This window comes from Leuciscus leuciscus, assembly GCF_965113295.1.
Source record: "Leuciscus leuciscus genome assembly, chromosome: 5".
NCBI classification, from domain to species: Eukaryota; Metazoa; Chordata; class Actinopteri; order Cypriniformes; family Leuciscidae; genus Leuciscus; species Leuciscus leuciscus.
The window spans coordinates 4,596,528-4,614,079 of NC_138729.1; the positions used below are offsets into that span (position 1 = coordinate 4,596,528).

The 17,552-nt window shown below is 36.5% G+C and overlaps 1 protein-coding gene across 1 annotated transcript in view; it reads left to right on the forward strand.

Annotated features, from left to right (window-relative positions):
- Positions 1 to 17,552, forward strand: part of smtnb (smoothelin b) — a 78,187-nt gene that overhangs the window by 51,983 nt on the left and 8,652 nt on the right. Inside the window, exons 11-17 of the mRNA XM_082171709.1 lie at positions 7,503 to 8,135; positions 11,756 to 11,929; positions 12,540 to 12,615; positions 12,783 to 12,815; positions 14,856 to 15,029; positions 16,608 to 16,670; positions 16,758 to 16,821. Coding sequence (XP_082027835.1) covers positions 7,503 to 8,135; positions 11,756 to 11,929; positions 12,540 to 12,615; positions 12,783 to 12,815; positions 14,856 to 15,029; positions 16,608 to 16,670; positions 16,758 to 16,821 — 1,217 coding nt within the window. The remainder of the gene's footprint in view (positions 1 to 7,502; positions 8,136 to 11,755; positions 11,930 to 12,539; positions 12,616 to 12,782; positions 12,816 to 14,855; positions 15,030 to 16,607; positions 16,671 to 16,757; positions 16,822 to 17,552) is intronic.

The window sequence follows — 17,552 nt, forward strand, 5'->3', positions numbered from 1 at the left end:
GATTCTCCGAAATAATAGAAAAACAATATAGAAAAACATAAATATATTTTAAATATTTGTTTAATGGCATCTTTTTACTAAGCACTGTGAATGAAGGCCTGTATCACTGAGACCGATGTCTTTATTAAATGGATTCTCCCCTCAAATTTAACCATGATAGCCATTCAGCATTATAGTATCATTGAAAGCTATCAATTTTAACATTTTAATAGGCTTTAAAAAATATAACACCTTTTAATTTAACTTAAAACAATATATTCACATAGACCCATGGTAATAAATGACACATTTATCTGTGCCTTTAATATAACAGGGTTCAGCACTGAGGTTTTTTTCTGCTTGCCAAAATGCACAAAAGTTATTGTTTTCATTGTTTTAGACCCATGTAACCTTGTAAAAGCACAGTATTCTCTGAATTAATTATGAATTGTATATAGATTAATCCTTCTTGCACGTGATGCCATGATCTGACGCCATCCCATTTTCTCACAACTCTTTGTTCAACAATTTTTAACTCATTTAAGACTTGAATGAACAATAGCATGATCTTATACTGTAGCACAGCCAAAGGATGACAGAAATAAACCCGGATGCTCCGTTGATTGCGTTAAGTAGTGTTGCCAGATCTCCCTAGAAAAATAAGGCCAACACAAGAGACTTGCCTCACCAGAATAAGACCTTATACGGGACTGTATTCTTTAAAAAAAGCATAAAACAACATAACTGCTTATAAGTAAGCGTCTTTATAAAAAACTATGCTTATAAAAAGCAGACTAGGCAACACTGAAAGAAGAGCACGCTCTGTAAAAGCCGCTTGTAAAAACATGAACAAAACACAGCACCTCTGTCAACAGTGGTTTACTTTAAACACAATACGTCTCAAATCACTGAGATAACTTTGGTCAAAAAGCACAGACACCAAACTAGCGTTAGTGTTGCCAAAACATTTGATTTGATATTTGACATCATAGCAATTTTGGGAGTGACTATGATTCTCACATTTAGAACTCTCAAAAATGTGGTGTGTGTGTGTGTGTGTGTGTGTGTGTGTGTGTGTGTGTGTGTGTGTGTGTGTGTTTGTTTGTGTGTGGCTTTTGTGAGTTACAGTAATCCTCAGTCTCCCCTAATAGCTAATACAGAACCGGTTAAGAGGCCAGAGTGTAATAAACACTTAAAGGGCTGACATCTGCACATTTGTGACTGATTAAGGATAACAGTGTGTGTTCAGACACTTAATTGCATGTTAAAATGTATCATTGTTTAAATTTATATTAAATGCAGTTAGCTGAATTTAAGAGAGTTTTTGACACACTTAAGCACATTGTTATATATAATTTCATAATTACTATAGTACTTATTGTCTTATGGAATATGGTTAAAGTTTACTACTGAATTTACTGACACGCATTTATGGTGAACTAAAATATACTTTACTATAATTTTTATTGAAACTTTTAATGCAATGCATTTAAATATACTTGTTTACACATTTGTACATGATGAAGTTGCAATTTAACACATTTAAAATATATGACCTTTAAATGTAATATTGAATAACACACTAGTGAAAGTTATAATCAATTATACTACAGGGCCGTTTAATGCTTCATTCTGATTGGTTGATGGATATTTTAAGGTGTGCAATTATTTTCAGGGAAACGCACGGCACGGCAGTTCCTTATTACTTTGCCAAATTATTTAAGTTATTTAAAAGATCTACAGCAGTAAAGTAGTTTCACGACTGAAAAGCTGCATGACATTTCTCAGTAGCGAGATTTTAAACGTACGGTTTCGCTATTAGTCGAGACGCTGCTGCCGAACACAGTTGAGAATCACACAGACTCAGGTCATACACACACACACACACACACACACACACACACACACACACACACACACACACACACACACACACACACACACACACACACACACACACACACACACACACACACACACACACACACACACAAGCAGTCAAGTATATTTGTATAGCGCTTTTCACAATACAGATTGTATCAAAGCAGCTTCACAGTCTCTCAATCTCTCTAATAACTTGATTAGTCGGCATATCAATGGCTCATGCCTCCGTTACTAGCTCTAAAATGACATTTTGGAATAAGCAATAGAGGCTTGGGATGAGATGCGTAAGAAATTACTCCTACACAAGTGTTTTAAGGACAAAAACCTGACAATTGTCTTTAAATAAAACACTGGTTACCACACCTCAACACATCGTTCATATAAACTAAGTAATTGACTTATTAGAAAAATAATGCATCGGCCCATCATCAGTTATTCCATACATGATTTACGTTGGTCAACACATGGAAATAAAGTGTTAGCAGTTATTAAGCAGACTCCTTACTAATAGTCTAATTAGAGTTAGTTGATTTGTACAGTAGTTATTATAGTTAGTTACTTATAGTTATTATAAAGTTACTTATAGTTAGTAGAATGTCTAAAGTGGACTATTGAAATAGTGTTACCTGGCCTTTTATTTCATTAGTTGTATTATCTCCAAGTACAGTTTTTTTAAATATACTTTTAAGGTTTGAAGTTACACTACAAGTCCACATTCAATATAATTAGCACACTTTTTAACACGGGAGGAAAAGATGTTTCTATGCGCTTAACTGAAGGTAATATATTTGTAGTACATAAGAACTAGTAAATAATTAGATGGTAATTCCCTTCGCGTCTCTAACGCATTTGGGGCAGTGTGGTAATCTCGTTAAAGGATAAGCACTAACGGTTCATTAGCAGGTTGGCGAGGCTTTTCCACACAAATGAGGGATTAATGTCTCTGTGTGAACGCGACAGGGAAGAAAGAGAAAGCCTTGAGGGAAAACACAGACAGCAGGGATCATGATTTGACGGCAAACTTATATACGACAATCTAGTACTGAGGTAAATATGAGTTTGATTTGAGGTGTAGAATGTGATCGCGGTGTTGTGTACTAGCAAACATTCACCTGAACAGGGTTTGGTTGAGCTTTATTGCAAGTGCAATGACAGACAAATGTCTAGCACTGTTGAAGTTAACAGCTGATCGTAACGGATGCATTTGGGTGGTCGTAAAATGGATATTGTTTCCCCTTTGCTTCTCTGTTCCTTTTAAAGTAATTTCCTCGACGCTGATTTGAGGTACAGGTTGTACTAGACATAAACCTTTTAACACTGATGCAAGGTTTGGAGAGACTTGATGTGGAAACCAAAAAGGAAATATTTTTTATATGGAAAATCATCTAAAACTGTCCCAACCGACTGAAGTTTTCAGTGTGAAAGCAAAAATGTCAATATGTGGAGGAGATTTTGGGCCATTGATAGTGTGTGTGGAGTTATCCAGCTAGACGTGACTGAAATAGAAATCAAGCAAACACCAAAATTTCTTCTTTTTACATTATTATTCTTTAAATTGTATGAGTTTTATTAGGCCTTTCAGCATTAATGTAGCTGGACTAGCCTGTCTTTGTGTTATTCAGATACTTTTTTATAGTTTATGAACTTTATATACTAGTCAAGACACCAGTGATAGGTGTGGACACAGCTATTTTTGAGGTATATGCATTTTTAGGAGAGTATTTAAATGAATCATGCAACACGTCGTCCATTGTATTAGTTAACTTTTAGTCAAGAGCAAAATAAAATTCATATATATCACCCTAGTATTTGTAGAATGGAATAATATCATTGATGCTGTGATGGATTTTTAATAGATAAGATAGTAAACTATCTTTTAAACTAACCATGTTTCTAACATCTAAACCTTACTTCCCCTTTTGGGCCGAACATTCTAACACTTTGAAACAAAATGAACTAAAACGTTCTGTTCTTTGCCTATATATCAAAAATATACTGTCTGCATTGTCTCATGACAATATTGAGTAATCAACTGAACTCTTAACCCTTTCCTATGTTTTTTTTTTTGATGATTCGTGATAATTTTGCTTCTACCTAGTAACAGAAGGGTTTGTCTATGAAGAACCAATCAAATTGTAGGGAAATTATGTAATGTATCATGTCATTTTCATCATGCTCCGATTCTATAAAACCTGTTGTATTCCTGTTTGCTGGTGGGATTCTCTCTGAAACTTGTCTGAGATCTTCCGGCCGTGATTAAAGCTTCTTCTTGGGGGAGATTCTCTGAGAACTGCTCAAGATCTCTCCCGGCCGTGATTAAAGCATTTAAAGGACATTTGTTGAAGTCTGTCGGTTTATGATTCCCGCGCAGCAAGTTAGTTAGGGGAACAAGTTAGAGTATAGGATTAGAGCACTCAGCCGACGGCGATGTGTAGACGCGCTAGAGTATAAATATTATAGGAAACTAACGTCGACTGTAGACGTTCGGGGACGTCGAGGTAGACTTGGGTCAGGTGCGAAAAAGGAAAAATCGACCACAATGCCATGTTCAGTGCTAGTGAACATACATATTTAAATCTTTCTGTTTGTGTAATTCGTGCTATTCAGCTTTGCTGCCAACCACAGTCCCACTGACTATTTCTGGATGTCCACCACACAATGCCAACCTGTACTTTTCACTGCCCTTTTTTAGAAGGAAGAAGTAACTTTTCATACGTTGGTGTCTATAAGGAAAACAGACTTTAAAAAAAAAAAACTTTCCCCAGGAAATAGTGCATGGCCATTTCTTCCGGCTGTGCATGCCTACATTCTTCACAAGGTTTGTTTTGTTGGCACTGTTTTACAGCTTGCTGTGGTATATTTAGATGCTCTGTTTTAAACTATGCATGATATTTTTAGTTGCATGGCTGTCAGTAAGTCGCAGCAGAGCGCCTGAGGGTCAAGCATTGTCGCTCGAATGAGACTGAACTGATTGGAATAGCTGTCTGACCCTCAAATATATGCTGACGCAGTCATGCTATTGAACGATCTCTCATCTGGGTCAACTAGTTCAGAGGTGGTTTTGGCCTCTCAAAGGTTCCCAATGACAGCTACAGCACGTTTTAGTTATACAACTGCTGCGCTACATCAAAGCAAGGCCAGAAATCTGAAACGTGAAACAGGACAGTAGCGCTTTCAACTAATTGCTTGTATAATGGGTTTTTCTTTAATGTACAGTTGTGACAAATTTACCATGTCAGCATTAAGTCTGTTATTTAAATTATCATACAGATGCATTGTTTCTAAATAGTGATTTAGTCTGGCTTACTTCCAATTATTATTATCTCATCATAATGGTCATTTTAGAAAACCCAATGTTATTGTACGTTTTTGTAACCTGGTTGGGACAACGTGTCCAGCAAAAAGAAATTAGTCTGTCTACACTGTACACATAAATGTTGCATAATGTTTCAGTCCTATGATAAAGACGATCGACAATGACAATCGACTGGAAATAGTCATTCAGATCTGCTTTCATCCAGACAACAACTGATGACAGCCTTACTTTTTTTATTTATATATATTGCTCACAGATGTATGTCACACTCACAATACAAAAAAAAAGATCTGTTGCTACTTTTGTTTCATTGTAACTTTAAAACCTGTAGCTCAACTGGTAAAGAATAACATTTCCGTCATCTATCAAAGCAGCGTCCACAGTGTCCGAGTTTAGAAGTCTTTTGAAAACCTATTTGTACTCTTGTGCTTTTAATGTCTTGTGAATGTTGGAGATGGACCCAGATATTTCTCGTGCAGCACTTTGGTCAACCAAGGTTGTTTTAAATGTTCTTTATATATAAATAAATTAAACTTGAAACTTAACAGTAACAATACCAAGGTCCTGGGTTCGATTGCCAAAGAATGTGTGTACTGATAAAAGTAAAGTTTGAAATGATTGTACCGGTGAGTCACTTTGCGTGAAAGGGTCTGCATACACAACAAGAATAACAGTAAGTAAACCTCCATTGTATGAGTTTCTCAATAGTTTTGGAAAATTTAGGCTATCAATTCAAACACCCACGCAATCTGTCACAAACTTTCTTTTCAACCACACAGTATCATTATTTCTATGTTACAAATATTCAATTTATCACAGAAGTACTGGAATAAAAGTTCATAGTTTGGATATAAACACTGATGCCTTCAATAGGGAACAACAGAATAGAGCAAATCACCTTTAGAAAGTAACTTGGTGCTTCAAATAACGATTGTATATCGACTGCATCGTTACACCAGTAGGTGGCGACAAGTGACTGTTAAAATTTTTGTGTCATTGAATCATTCACTCAAAAGAATTGTTCAAAAACGCAGTTGCATCAAGTCATGTAACAAGTTAGTGAGTCATTGAATCATTCATTAAAATCTTTTATTCAAATTATTATTATATATTTTTTTAAATTGACTGCAGTAAACCTTTAGTAAATTACGTGTTATTTTGTTTAGTTGTCTGTTCAGAATCGAGGGAGAATCATGGAAAAAAAAATTGTGATTCTTAATTTATTCAGAATCGTGCAGCTCTACTGTGCATAGTTTACAAATATGGATAAAATAAATATTTATGTAAGCCTCTAACTAGGAGTAACCGTTGAAATAAAACGGCAGATTGATTGAATTGCATCAATGAACTCGTTTCACCTGATAGACCCTCAATTCTGTGCTTATATGTGATAATGTTGATATTTACACAGTCCTTTACATTTTATCGTAGAGAACATTAAGTAAATAAATTACATGTGTATATCGCTCCATGTTGTGCATGCCAAATAAAACCAGTCATAATGTAATTTGTTTTGTTTTTTATCTGTATTTATATATTAATCCATATTAATTTCAAATACAGTTTGAATCTTATTAGCATATTAAAATACTTATCATTAAGTAGTATCGTATTTTAATGGAAATTTCTACTGTAGAAGTTATGATCGAGGATAAACTGAAATTCACAGCATTTCAACACCACTTCTCACATATTTTAAGTTTGCTTTTGGATCATTGTGGGTAAAAACGTCATTATGCGACTACGCATTACTTTACAGAGAGTTTACAACCTACTAACTACAATCTGCCTGAAGAACAAACGGTGCAACCGAGTTACTTACAAACTAGCTAGTAGTTAGTAAGCATCTAGTGTGGACTGTACATTTCAATTTAAGTAAGAACTTCCAAACGGCTGGTGCAACCCTACCCTGATGATGTAGTACATCTATTACTAAGATTTAAGGTTTTTCAGACATCTTAACAAAAAAAGCTAATAAACCGTTTGTGCCTTGGACTTGCTGCAATGTGCATGCGGTCACATAGTTCACCGTTGCCCTGCACTTTGTTCTCAGCTAGTGAAAGGTGTGAAGGACAAGAGCTCTAAATAAAGAGAGCCAGGGGCTTATGGGTGATTGCCTACTGGAATAATGGCCACTGTTGATAAATAGATGACTGTGGCACCTGAGTTAGCAGGGGCTCCGGGGCCTCCAGCTGCCATGACAACAGAATTCCAAGGCTCGCCATTGGCTGACGTGTTGGACAGCTGATAGGGGTTTGGCGTGAGGTATAAAGGGCTGGGATTTGTCTCAACTGTGGGTCTAAGTGAGGTGTATTTTGTGTAGTCTGTAACTATTGCAAGGCGATTCGGTCTGATTGTTCTTATAGACTCTAATTGTTGTAGTTTTATAGATTATTTGGCACATAGAGAAGCTGCTAACCACACCATGCCTGGCGTCAGCTTGGACCCCACGCCAAATCTAGGCGATGAAGTCAGTCTCCCGCAGGATTGTGCCGAGTCGGGCCTAGAGGCCGTGATCGGAGACCTTTTATTACAGACGGTTGCAGATAAAGATGAAGACGGAAAAGCCTGTGATGAGCGTTTTTATGAGCTCGAACTCAATCTTCAACGAGCCGTGCAAGAGATACGTTGCGATTTGAAGGTTTTCGGCAGAAGTATCGAGGCACGTCTAGAGGAAGCAACAACGCCTCAAGTCGAGGCCATTACCACCTTACAACAGGAGAATGCAAGTTTAAGGATCTTGCAAGAGAAGCTTGCAAGGCAAGTACTGGCGCTTTGTGATGCCCTCGGACTGCCTGAACCGAAACTGACCGAAGAGCAAGACGTCGGTCCAGCAAATAGCAATTCATCTGAAGTTGAAGTAAACCAAGAGATACACCCTCCTTCCTTTGCTGCTGTTTGCCACACGTCGCCTGTGTCGTCTCCAACCGGCAGTGTCTCGCGGAGCAATAGCATGGTAGTATAAGTGTGTGTGTATTTTCCAGACATTGCTGAGGCAAAGAATCACTACTGCTCATGTGTTTTGCGATAACGTGAGCGAAAATCAGACTAAGCCATATCTAGAGAGCACTTGGGATGCGCTCTTTTGATTTGGGAACTAATAGCAATGCACTGGCAACCACCAAGAGCACTGTGGGTGAACTGTGAGGAAGATGCATATTTTAAACTTGTGCAAAATTGGATAAGGTAGTATTTAGCATATTCATGCTAATGAATGATTGGAAATCGTTCTTCCTTTATGACTCTGCTGTCATCGTTTGGATGGTTTTCGTTTTGAAAGAATCGTTTTTCCACTGTGTTATTAGCCATATGCACTTATGGTGATGAATAATGTGGACTGGAAAATCTGCCAAGGAAACTATCTAAATGTAGGGGTTCAAGTTAAAACTTTAAGATACTTAAGATTTTCTTTCATTGAAGCCACTGTGCCGTTCAAAAATAGACGAGGCTTCATTGGAGAATGGAGACGAGTGTAAACTTCCCATCCAAAGTCCCATCTAGTATGAATAATTGATTTTGTGTGCATTAAGTTATGCTTCAAATAGATTTTATGGCTTAGCACAGTTCATTTGAAAACTAATGAATCATGTGACCGCCCATTGCTGTCTGATTAATTGAAAGTCTTAGTGTTTGCTTCCAGGAAGAGATTTGATTCAGTCAGAGCAGATTTTCCAGGGATCTTTTGATTTAGGGTAAGTTGTGCTTTAGGTATAGTACAATTAGTTCAGTGGGTAGGTAAGAGTCAGTAGTAATTTAATTTTGCATGCATGTGCTAAAGTGAACATTAGATTTGAAAGCGGTAAGGTTTGTTTGCGGCTTAGAATATGCTTTAGCTGGTCAAAAGTGGGCTAAAAAACATCTGAATTTGCTAGTGTGAGGCAAAGCCTTGCTAATCAGGGATTAGTAAGAGGTAAAAAGATGGTAACTCGTCGTGGCACAAGATTTGCAGCGAGTCTCCGAGTCTATTTCTGTGTGTCTGGTGCAGGTCTTTGTATGTGTTTGGTGTGGGATGATGCGCATCACTGAGTGGATGCAATGATTTTTTCTTATAGGGCTGCCGAAGTTATTAGCACATTACCTTATGAGATTAATTAAATAAGTCTAATGCCGTCAAATAAGTGTAACACTCTTAATGCATTAATCTGATTTGACGTAACTTTATGCAGATCATAAAGTTGTTGTCTCAAGCATCCCATGCCTTGGCTATCTAATTTTCCATTCTCTTATTTTTTTCATTGCACACTTTTTAATTTCTGAATATTTTTATTTATTTATTTATTTATTTAAGCAACATACATTTTGTACAAATACAAGTATTAAAAATTATGCATACAATACATACAAAAAAAGCAACTATATAAAAAAGAAAAGAAAAAGAAAAGGGTGCCAGGGGATAATAGCATAAATATCAGAATAAAGGTGCATTCAGGTATAAAGATATCAAATACATATTTTGTAAAGCTCACAGATTTTTTTTTTTAAGTTCTGACCGCTTTCTTATTCAGAGAGTCTCTAATACTGTGCATATACAGCCTTACTTCAGTCAACAAACTCATAACATTGGGTTTCTGATTAGTAAACTTACATTTATGAATATAAGATTTGGTCAAAACAAGTATAAATAAATAAATTAAGAGTACATTTTCCCGTAAGAGAGAGACTGAATATTTTCATTAATATGTGTACCTTACACCACAGTATAACAAAGTACAATGCCAAGATAAATGCGAGTTGGTTTCGTGATAATTATAACAGAAAGTAGAGTTTAAATTTATATCATTTTTACATTTTTGTAAATAACTGGATAAAATCAGTGAATAGGTTTAAAAGATATATTTCTTTAACCTTATTTCTAATATGAAACTTCTGGGGTAACAGCCACACTTTATCCCAGCAAATCACCTTAATATTTTTCTGTTCTCTGAAAGTGCCAACGCTCTAAACCCTCTCCGGTACGAACCGTCCGGCCCGACATGCGCTTCCAGGGCGTCTGCTGAAGGAGAGATCAGGGAAGAACCGAGTGTGACACGGATGAGAGCGGCAGGCTAAGGCTCTCGGGGACATTCACAGAAATCATCAAGCTCTCATTCCTGTCTAAATGTCAGCGAGCTTCCACGGCTTTTGTGTAAACACAGCTGTAGACACAGATCAGATTCAGAAGCCTCCCTTCCACCAGCCCCTTTTTCCATCTCCTCTTTCTGCTGTAATGGTTTCACTCGCTCTCTGTTCTCTCTTGCCCATCTCTCCATCACTCTGCTCTCTTTGCCAGGTTTATTTTTGGACGGGTTTATTAATTGTCCCTGCTCTTAAATCCTGATGTCAATTGTGTTGCTGTCGATTATAACCCGCTTTAGGGATTAGCTGTTCAGATTTATAAATGTCATCACTGTGTTTTTAGTGTCATAGTATCAGATCTTAATCGGCATCCCGTCTGTCTGTCAGCATTAAGGTCCTTCATATTCGTCATGCGGTGGCTCTGAATTGTCAAAACACCATTCAAAATGCTTGCTATGGATGCGAAAAACACATTTATTTTTTAACGTGTGAAAATTTCGGACGCGAATTTCGGACTCAGTGTGCAAGGACCTTTATAAAGTTATTCTTTCCATACGCTTTTCAGTATAATGCATTTTAACACATTACAACGTGATTTTGTGATCATGCATCTTTCTGCAATTGCAGTGACAACTTTTGAGTGTTATATATTTTTGGGTAAATTTTAAAGAAAAAATTGTTTCAAAATAAGTAGGGAAGCCATTTATTTAAAACATAGAATCAGAGAAATTGAACTAATTGAAAAAACAAATCTAAATTTTAGACATAAAAACAACAGAAGGAACACTTAAGTTCTTTCTTAAGCTAAAGACCATGTGTGTGAGGCAAAAGTCAGTGAATTTCTACGTTATATTTTTACATTCAAGTCCATGGAAAAAATATCAGTATTCTCAAGGGTCCTTTGTGCTATATGTATAACCTTGTTACACCATTCATGCTACTTTGTTCCTCAACATCTTTTAGAATAATGATAAACATATTATATCATATAATATCAGTGGTAAATTATCAGTAAATGTAGTTTTCATGGTGTTCAAATGCTGTCACCATAATCCTCATGCATTTCTTGTGTTTACTAACTAGAGTACTTTGTCAAAAGTATAGCTTGACTCTGGTTTAACTAGTTTAAATAAGTAGCTTGACTCTCAATGTAAAATTCTGAAAAAGTCTGAAAACTTTAACGGTAAAAAAACAGCAGCTGTGGTTGCCAGTACATAAGATGTATCTTAAGTTCATCTGGAAAAACTTTTCCACAAAATGGTTTTTCACTCTAAATTATACGATTTTTCACTTCTTCTAAAAAAGATTTTTTACAGTAAATATTACATTAAATCTCCCATTAGACCATTTCAGTTTTCACTGTAGAATAGGGGAACTTGCCATTAACCAATTAACAGGTTTTAACCATAGCATTTGTACAGTTTTTGTTTTAAATTATGGTAATATTTGACAGTGTACCTTTTATAATGTATACAGGTGTCATGTTGCCATCTTTCTATCCCTCCACACACACACACACAGATGGAGACGGAGCCCATTTCTCTTGTGGGTGAATCTGTGAGTGAGATGGCTCATGAAGTCCCGGTGCTTCCTAATGGCTCATCCATGACCTCCATCAAAAGAGAGGAACAAAGTGAGAAGCTGACCTCAGAGAAGCTGCAGGACATCGAGGACGAGGAGATCCTGGACAAAATGGTACTTCATTTCTCCCACTGACCTTTTGAACACTTATATACCAGTTATATACAATCTTACATATATACAATCTCTTAATTATCTAAATCCCTTAATTATTTTCTCCAGACGTGTGCCCAGAAATCAAGATTTTTTTTCACCCGCGATATCCGTTCTTATCTTTAATATATTATATATATATATATATATATATATATATATATATAAATATATATATATATATACACATATATATATATATATATATATATATATATATATATATATATATATATATATATATATATATAATATATTAATATATTTTGAGAATCACTTTGCTTTGAATAAAACCGACCAATACTTAAATCTCTTAAGTGACATGACATGTGAAGGCCAAGCATGGCAACCCATACTCAGAATTTGTACGCTTTATTTAACCCATCCAAGTTAGTGCACACTTTCAAGTTTTAAGTTCCTGGTGGTGCATGAGTCATTAGTTCACATTCAATGATTCATTAATTGGCAAAGACATCTTTCTGAAAGACATGTATATCATGATGGAAGTATTCTTTATAATTATATTTTGTCAATTTGTTTGGGTTGCTTTTTTTTCCGTTTGATTTTACAGCTTGATGATTGCAAAGATTTTGAAGAAAGGAAAATGATCAGAACTGCAATGAGAGAACTGCGAAAGAAAAAGCGAGGTGACTATCTCTACATTTGTTTTATTGCACAGCACTCATCTCTTGTTCTCCTCTTTCTTCTCTCTCTCTATATACTGATGGGTGTATTTCAACATGTAAAGTGCAGAGACACTCTGTCGTCTTTACTTCCCTATGGTTCAGCCCTGTTTCTCTCTCTTTGCTCTCAGAGGCTAAGCTGGGATGCACACAGGAGGAAATGGGTAGGGTTTCTGGATTGTGTGTGTTTTTGCCCTTGTGACCCCTTGCTAATGCCCAGGGCCTTAGTGAAGGGTCATTTAGAGCTTCATTGGCTATAGATTTGGTTTGTAGTTGCAGATACGGTATGTCGTTTTGATTCACTGAAGTGCCACGTGTGATTTTGTCATTGTATTAATGTTGTTTGACCCTGCATGAAAGTGAATGTAGTTCGTAATCATATGGTACTGCTTGCTTTGTGTTTGCTTGATCAAATGTACACACATGGTGCTATGTTCATCTGTCGTGTAGGGTTGTGTGATATTGACAAAAAAATATATATATCTTCTATATTTTCTGGAATTTTAGTGGGTTTTTGTGCTGGTACATTGACTGGTTTAGGCCTGTCATGGACAGCTGAGTCCAAAAGCTTTTTATACTTTGTGAGGTGACTGGTTTCACAGAAGCAGCTCAGAGGTAACATGAATGCATTTACACTGCGATTACAACAGAATAAATTATTGTATTTGAGATTAATCTTTAAAAATGGCAGCAAGTTACTGTCTTAATGAGTGTGTGAGGGAGTCATTCTTTCAACCCATTCATTCAAATAGTTGATTTATTCGGAAACAAAGCGAATGGTTCATTCAATTATTCGCTCACCCGATTTGTTCAAACACAGTTTTATTCAGAAACAAAATCCTGCTGTCTATTTCTCAGACATGCACAACCGTTGTGCTTTGGCTTTGTTTGGAACTCTTTGATGAAATGGAGCAAAACAAAAGAAAATATTTATATTATTGTTTTTAAAATGTAACTCTGCAATATTAAAGCTGCAGTCCGTAACTTTTTGGGGTTAAAAATTATCAAAAATAATTTTTTGAGCAAGTACATAACCAGCCAGTGTTCAAAACTCTCTGCTTGCCGTAGCTCGATTCAAAACGGTAAGCTTGTAATAATGTTTTTAATTCCAGTGGTACTGGTGGATTTCTGTGGGAAATTCGAGCATGTCTTTACGTCATTACGTCACATCTGTCCTCATAAAGAAGAGTCTCGGCTAGTAGGCTATGAGTGTGAGGATGCTGGAGGTGGAGATTTATAACCTTTTCTCACAACACTTGATATAATTAAACTTATCAATTTGATGGCGGATCCAGAAAGGTTCAAACGGCAATCACCAGTGACAACTGGAGATTCACCCGTTTCGCAAGCGGCCTGTGCGAAAACCAGGATAAATATCGGAAGGGCATTAAATGTAGTCACGCAATGCTGATGTTGTTAACATTTAACCATTTGAGAAAGTATAATTTGCACGGTTTGACGTGATATGATAAGCGATTGTTAGATTTAATCGTCTCGATTTACTGCAATGCTTTTTTCCCCTTAGTTGGTCAGAATAAAAGTGGATGTTACTTGTTCAGATTACATTTTCTGGTGAAAATTCTTACGTTGGTCATACTTCCAAAAAGTAGAATCTGTGATTGCGAATGCCAGGATCCACACCGGCGGCGACTGACAGACGCACATTCCCCTCAAAATATTGGATTCGTCCGCGCTGTGCCGTGCCGAGGCACAACCCACGTAAAGCTGATAATTCCGCGAATAACTGCAGTTGCAGATTTCGAACAGAGATGGCGACAAAGAGGAAAAACTTTAAATTAGTTTATTAAACTTTTGTATAAAATCAACATCACGTTTGGTATCACATCAATATCACGATTTTCAATCGTGTTGACATTGGGGAAAAACATGTCAGCTCGCACAATGCTAAAACTACAATTGCGATATTGTAGACAATAAATATCACACAACCCTACTATGGTGTTAATCTAAGATGTTAGCACACTTTGACACGAGTGCTGTGAAAGCGCTAGTGATAGTTTCTGAAGTGTGTGATTTCTGTGTCACCAAAGTTGCAAAAATAATGTTTTCAAGCAGGTTTCCTGAACACACTCCCTAGTCAGATAGCATTAATCACAGTGGGAAAGTACTGATGTGGTCTTCACCTTCATTTTCCCTCCTTTCACACATCATCCTGACGCTGTTGGTTTTGCCCGTGTCCTCAGACCAGAGAGAGAAGGAGAGAGATGTGCGTCTGCAGGAGCTCAGACAGCAGCGGATGGACAGATCTCAGAAAGGTCGGGGGGGTGCAGACACCAGTGAAGTGGTGATGAAGAAGATTGAGCGGTCCACAGACGGCTCCACTACCAGCCAGATCACCAATCGGGTTTCCCACTCAGGTACCACAGCCTCTTGATCATTTTATTTGTCCTCTTCAGTGTACTTGTAAAGTTCAGGGTTCAAGTCTTGGATTCTTGCTCCAAAAGCAGTCATAATTTACAATTGCATGACCCTAGGAATCAAATGAGGTCTATATAATACGTCTATATAATACCTGGAGAAAGCTATTAGTTAATAAACACTGAGTTGTGAAGTGAAAACCAGCAGACCGATTTCATTTCACACTTTTTAAGAGCCCTCCAATAAAATGTTCACTCTTACAACATCTACTGCAATATGGTGAAATATTTGTGTACCTTTAAAAATTTATTTGGGTCAATTTTGACACGGAATAGGTACAAAAATACACAGGAATGTATGGCACAGGAATACAACTTTGGAAATGGGTTAAGACTATCAAAATACACATCATCTTTTGATATGACCATTAACTAAAAGAGTACATTGCGACATCTATTGTTTTCCAGGTCAATTTACCCAGGTATCAACTCAGGCTTTACATAATGTTATGCCAACTTTTTATCTATTGGTTAGATTTGTCTCAAAAATAATTTTGTTAAATATATTTAGGCTAGCCTCTTTCTCTTATCTCTTCTCTCACACACTTTTAGGTTAATTGAATTTGACGTGATAAGATAAGCAATCGTTATATTTAATCAGCGCGATTTACTGCAATGCTTTTTTTCCCCTTAGTTGGTCAGAACAAAAGTGAATGTTACTTACTTACATTTACGCATTTGGCAGACGCTTTTATCCAAAGCGACTTACTTACACTTATTACAGGGACAACCCCCCTGGAGCAACGTGGAGTAAAGTGTCTTGCTCAAGGACACACTGGTGGAGACTGCTGGGATCGAACCAGCAACCTTCGATTTACCAGTTTACCAGTCCAGTGGTTTAACCCACTAGACCACCATCTCCACTTACTTACTTGTTCAGATTACATTTTCTGGTCATATCTCTTCTCTCAAACACTTTTAGGGCTGAATTGTCTTTGTAAACATGAATATGCACTCACAAACACTGTAAACAGACAAAAGATGATCAACTATATTTGGACCGTCTGGGAAAAAATGTCTTGCATCATGTTTTATTTTTGGAGTTCATGTAAAATTAGATTTGACTTGTTCTTTATCTAATTTTATTGAGTAACAACACTTGCAATTTTGGGGTCCAATTTTTTTTATGCTGCCCGATCCTTTAATAACAATCTCTTGTTCTGGATCTAATTTTATTGTGACACTGTCGAGTCACATTTCTTTATATAGTGCTTTATACAGAACATATTTTCAAAGCAGCTTCGCATTAATAAACAGGAAAATAACACTGTTAATTTAGTAAATTATGAAATAAATAGAATTTCAGCTCTAAAGAAGACAATAGTGTCATTATTCAGCTCAGTTGAGTTCAGTGTTGATTCAGTCCGGTTCAATAACTATGCCACAGTTGAAAGGTTAATGTCATTATCCAGCTCAAATTCAGTTCAAATTGTGTTTTAGTGTCAGTGCAGTTAAATTGATAATATTACTGAATACTAATGATCTTTTAAACCCCTCTGTCATTGGCTGTGTGTGCAGATGATACCGGCAGGACGTCCCGCAGCACTATCATGGAGTCCAGCTATGTTCAGAAGACAGACAGTGAGTTTATTGAACTCTTTTTGTATTCTGTATTTAGTCTTAATTTCCATCAGCACCCGTATCAAACCCTCCTCTCTCTCCTCTCAGAGGGATCAGTGCAGACTAAATCCTACAGTTACTCCAGCACAACGTCCACTAGGAAGGTCGGAAGGTGAGTGCTTTAAACTCGACACGAATTCAACAATTACCTTATTTACTTTTCTTTTTTGGGCCTGGTTTTATTGTGCATGATTATGTAGTTCATTTTTTAAATAATTATCGGTTACACTTTATTTTAAGGTGTCACTGTTACAGTGTAATTATACATTAAAGAACTGAGTAATATTAATTAACTACATGTATTTACTATAGGGTTAGGGTTTGGTTGAGGGTTAGTTGCATGTAATTATGCATAATTTACTGTTATTACTATGGTAAGTACATGTAACATATGTAACAAGGACACTGTAAAATAAAGTGTTACCAAATTATCAAATAATTATTCAGGTATTAGATAACATGTAAGATCACATTGCATCCTACGTGCACTGCTGTTTAAATGTTTGAGGTCAGTAAGAGTTGTTTTAAAAAAAAAAAATTAATTAGGGATGCAACGATATGAACATTTTGGCTGATGCCGATAATTCTTTATATTTGAAAGCCGATAAATCTAAATCTAAAATGTAATTTTTGTGAGCCTGATTACAAAAACAAAGGTCTCGCCATTAAAAGCTGTGTCCCCAAGCACATTATAATTTTATGTCGCCTATATGACAGACTTGTTGCACTGAACTGTATTTTCCTTTTTTTAAATAATTCCAATCATATTTCAAGCAATTCAAAACCATCATGGTGAACTTTGAGCATCTGAAGTCTCTCTCTCTGTCTCTCTGTCTCTGTCTC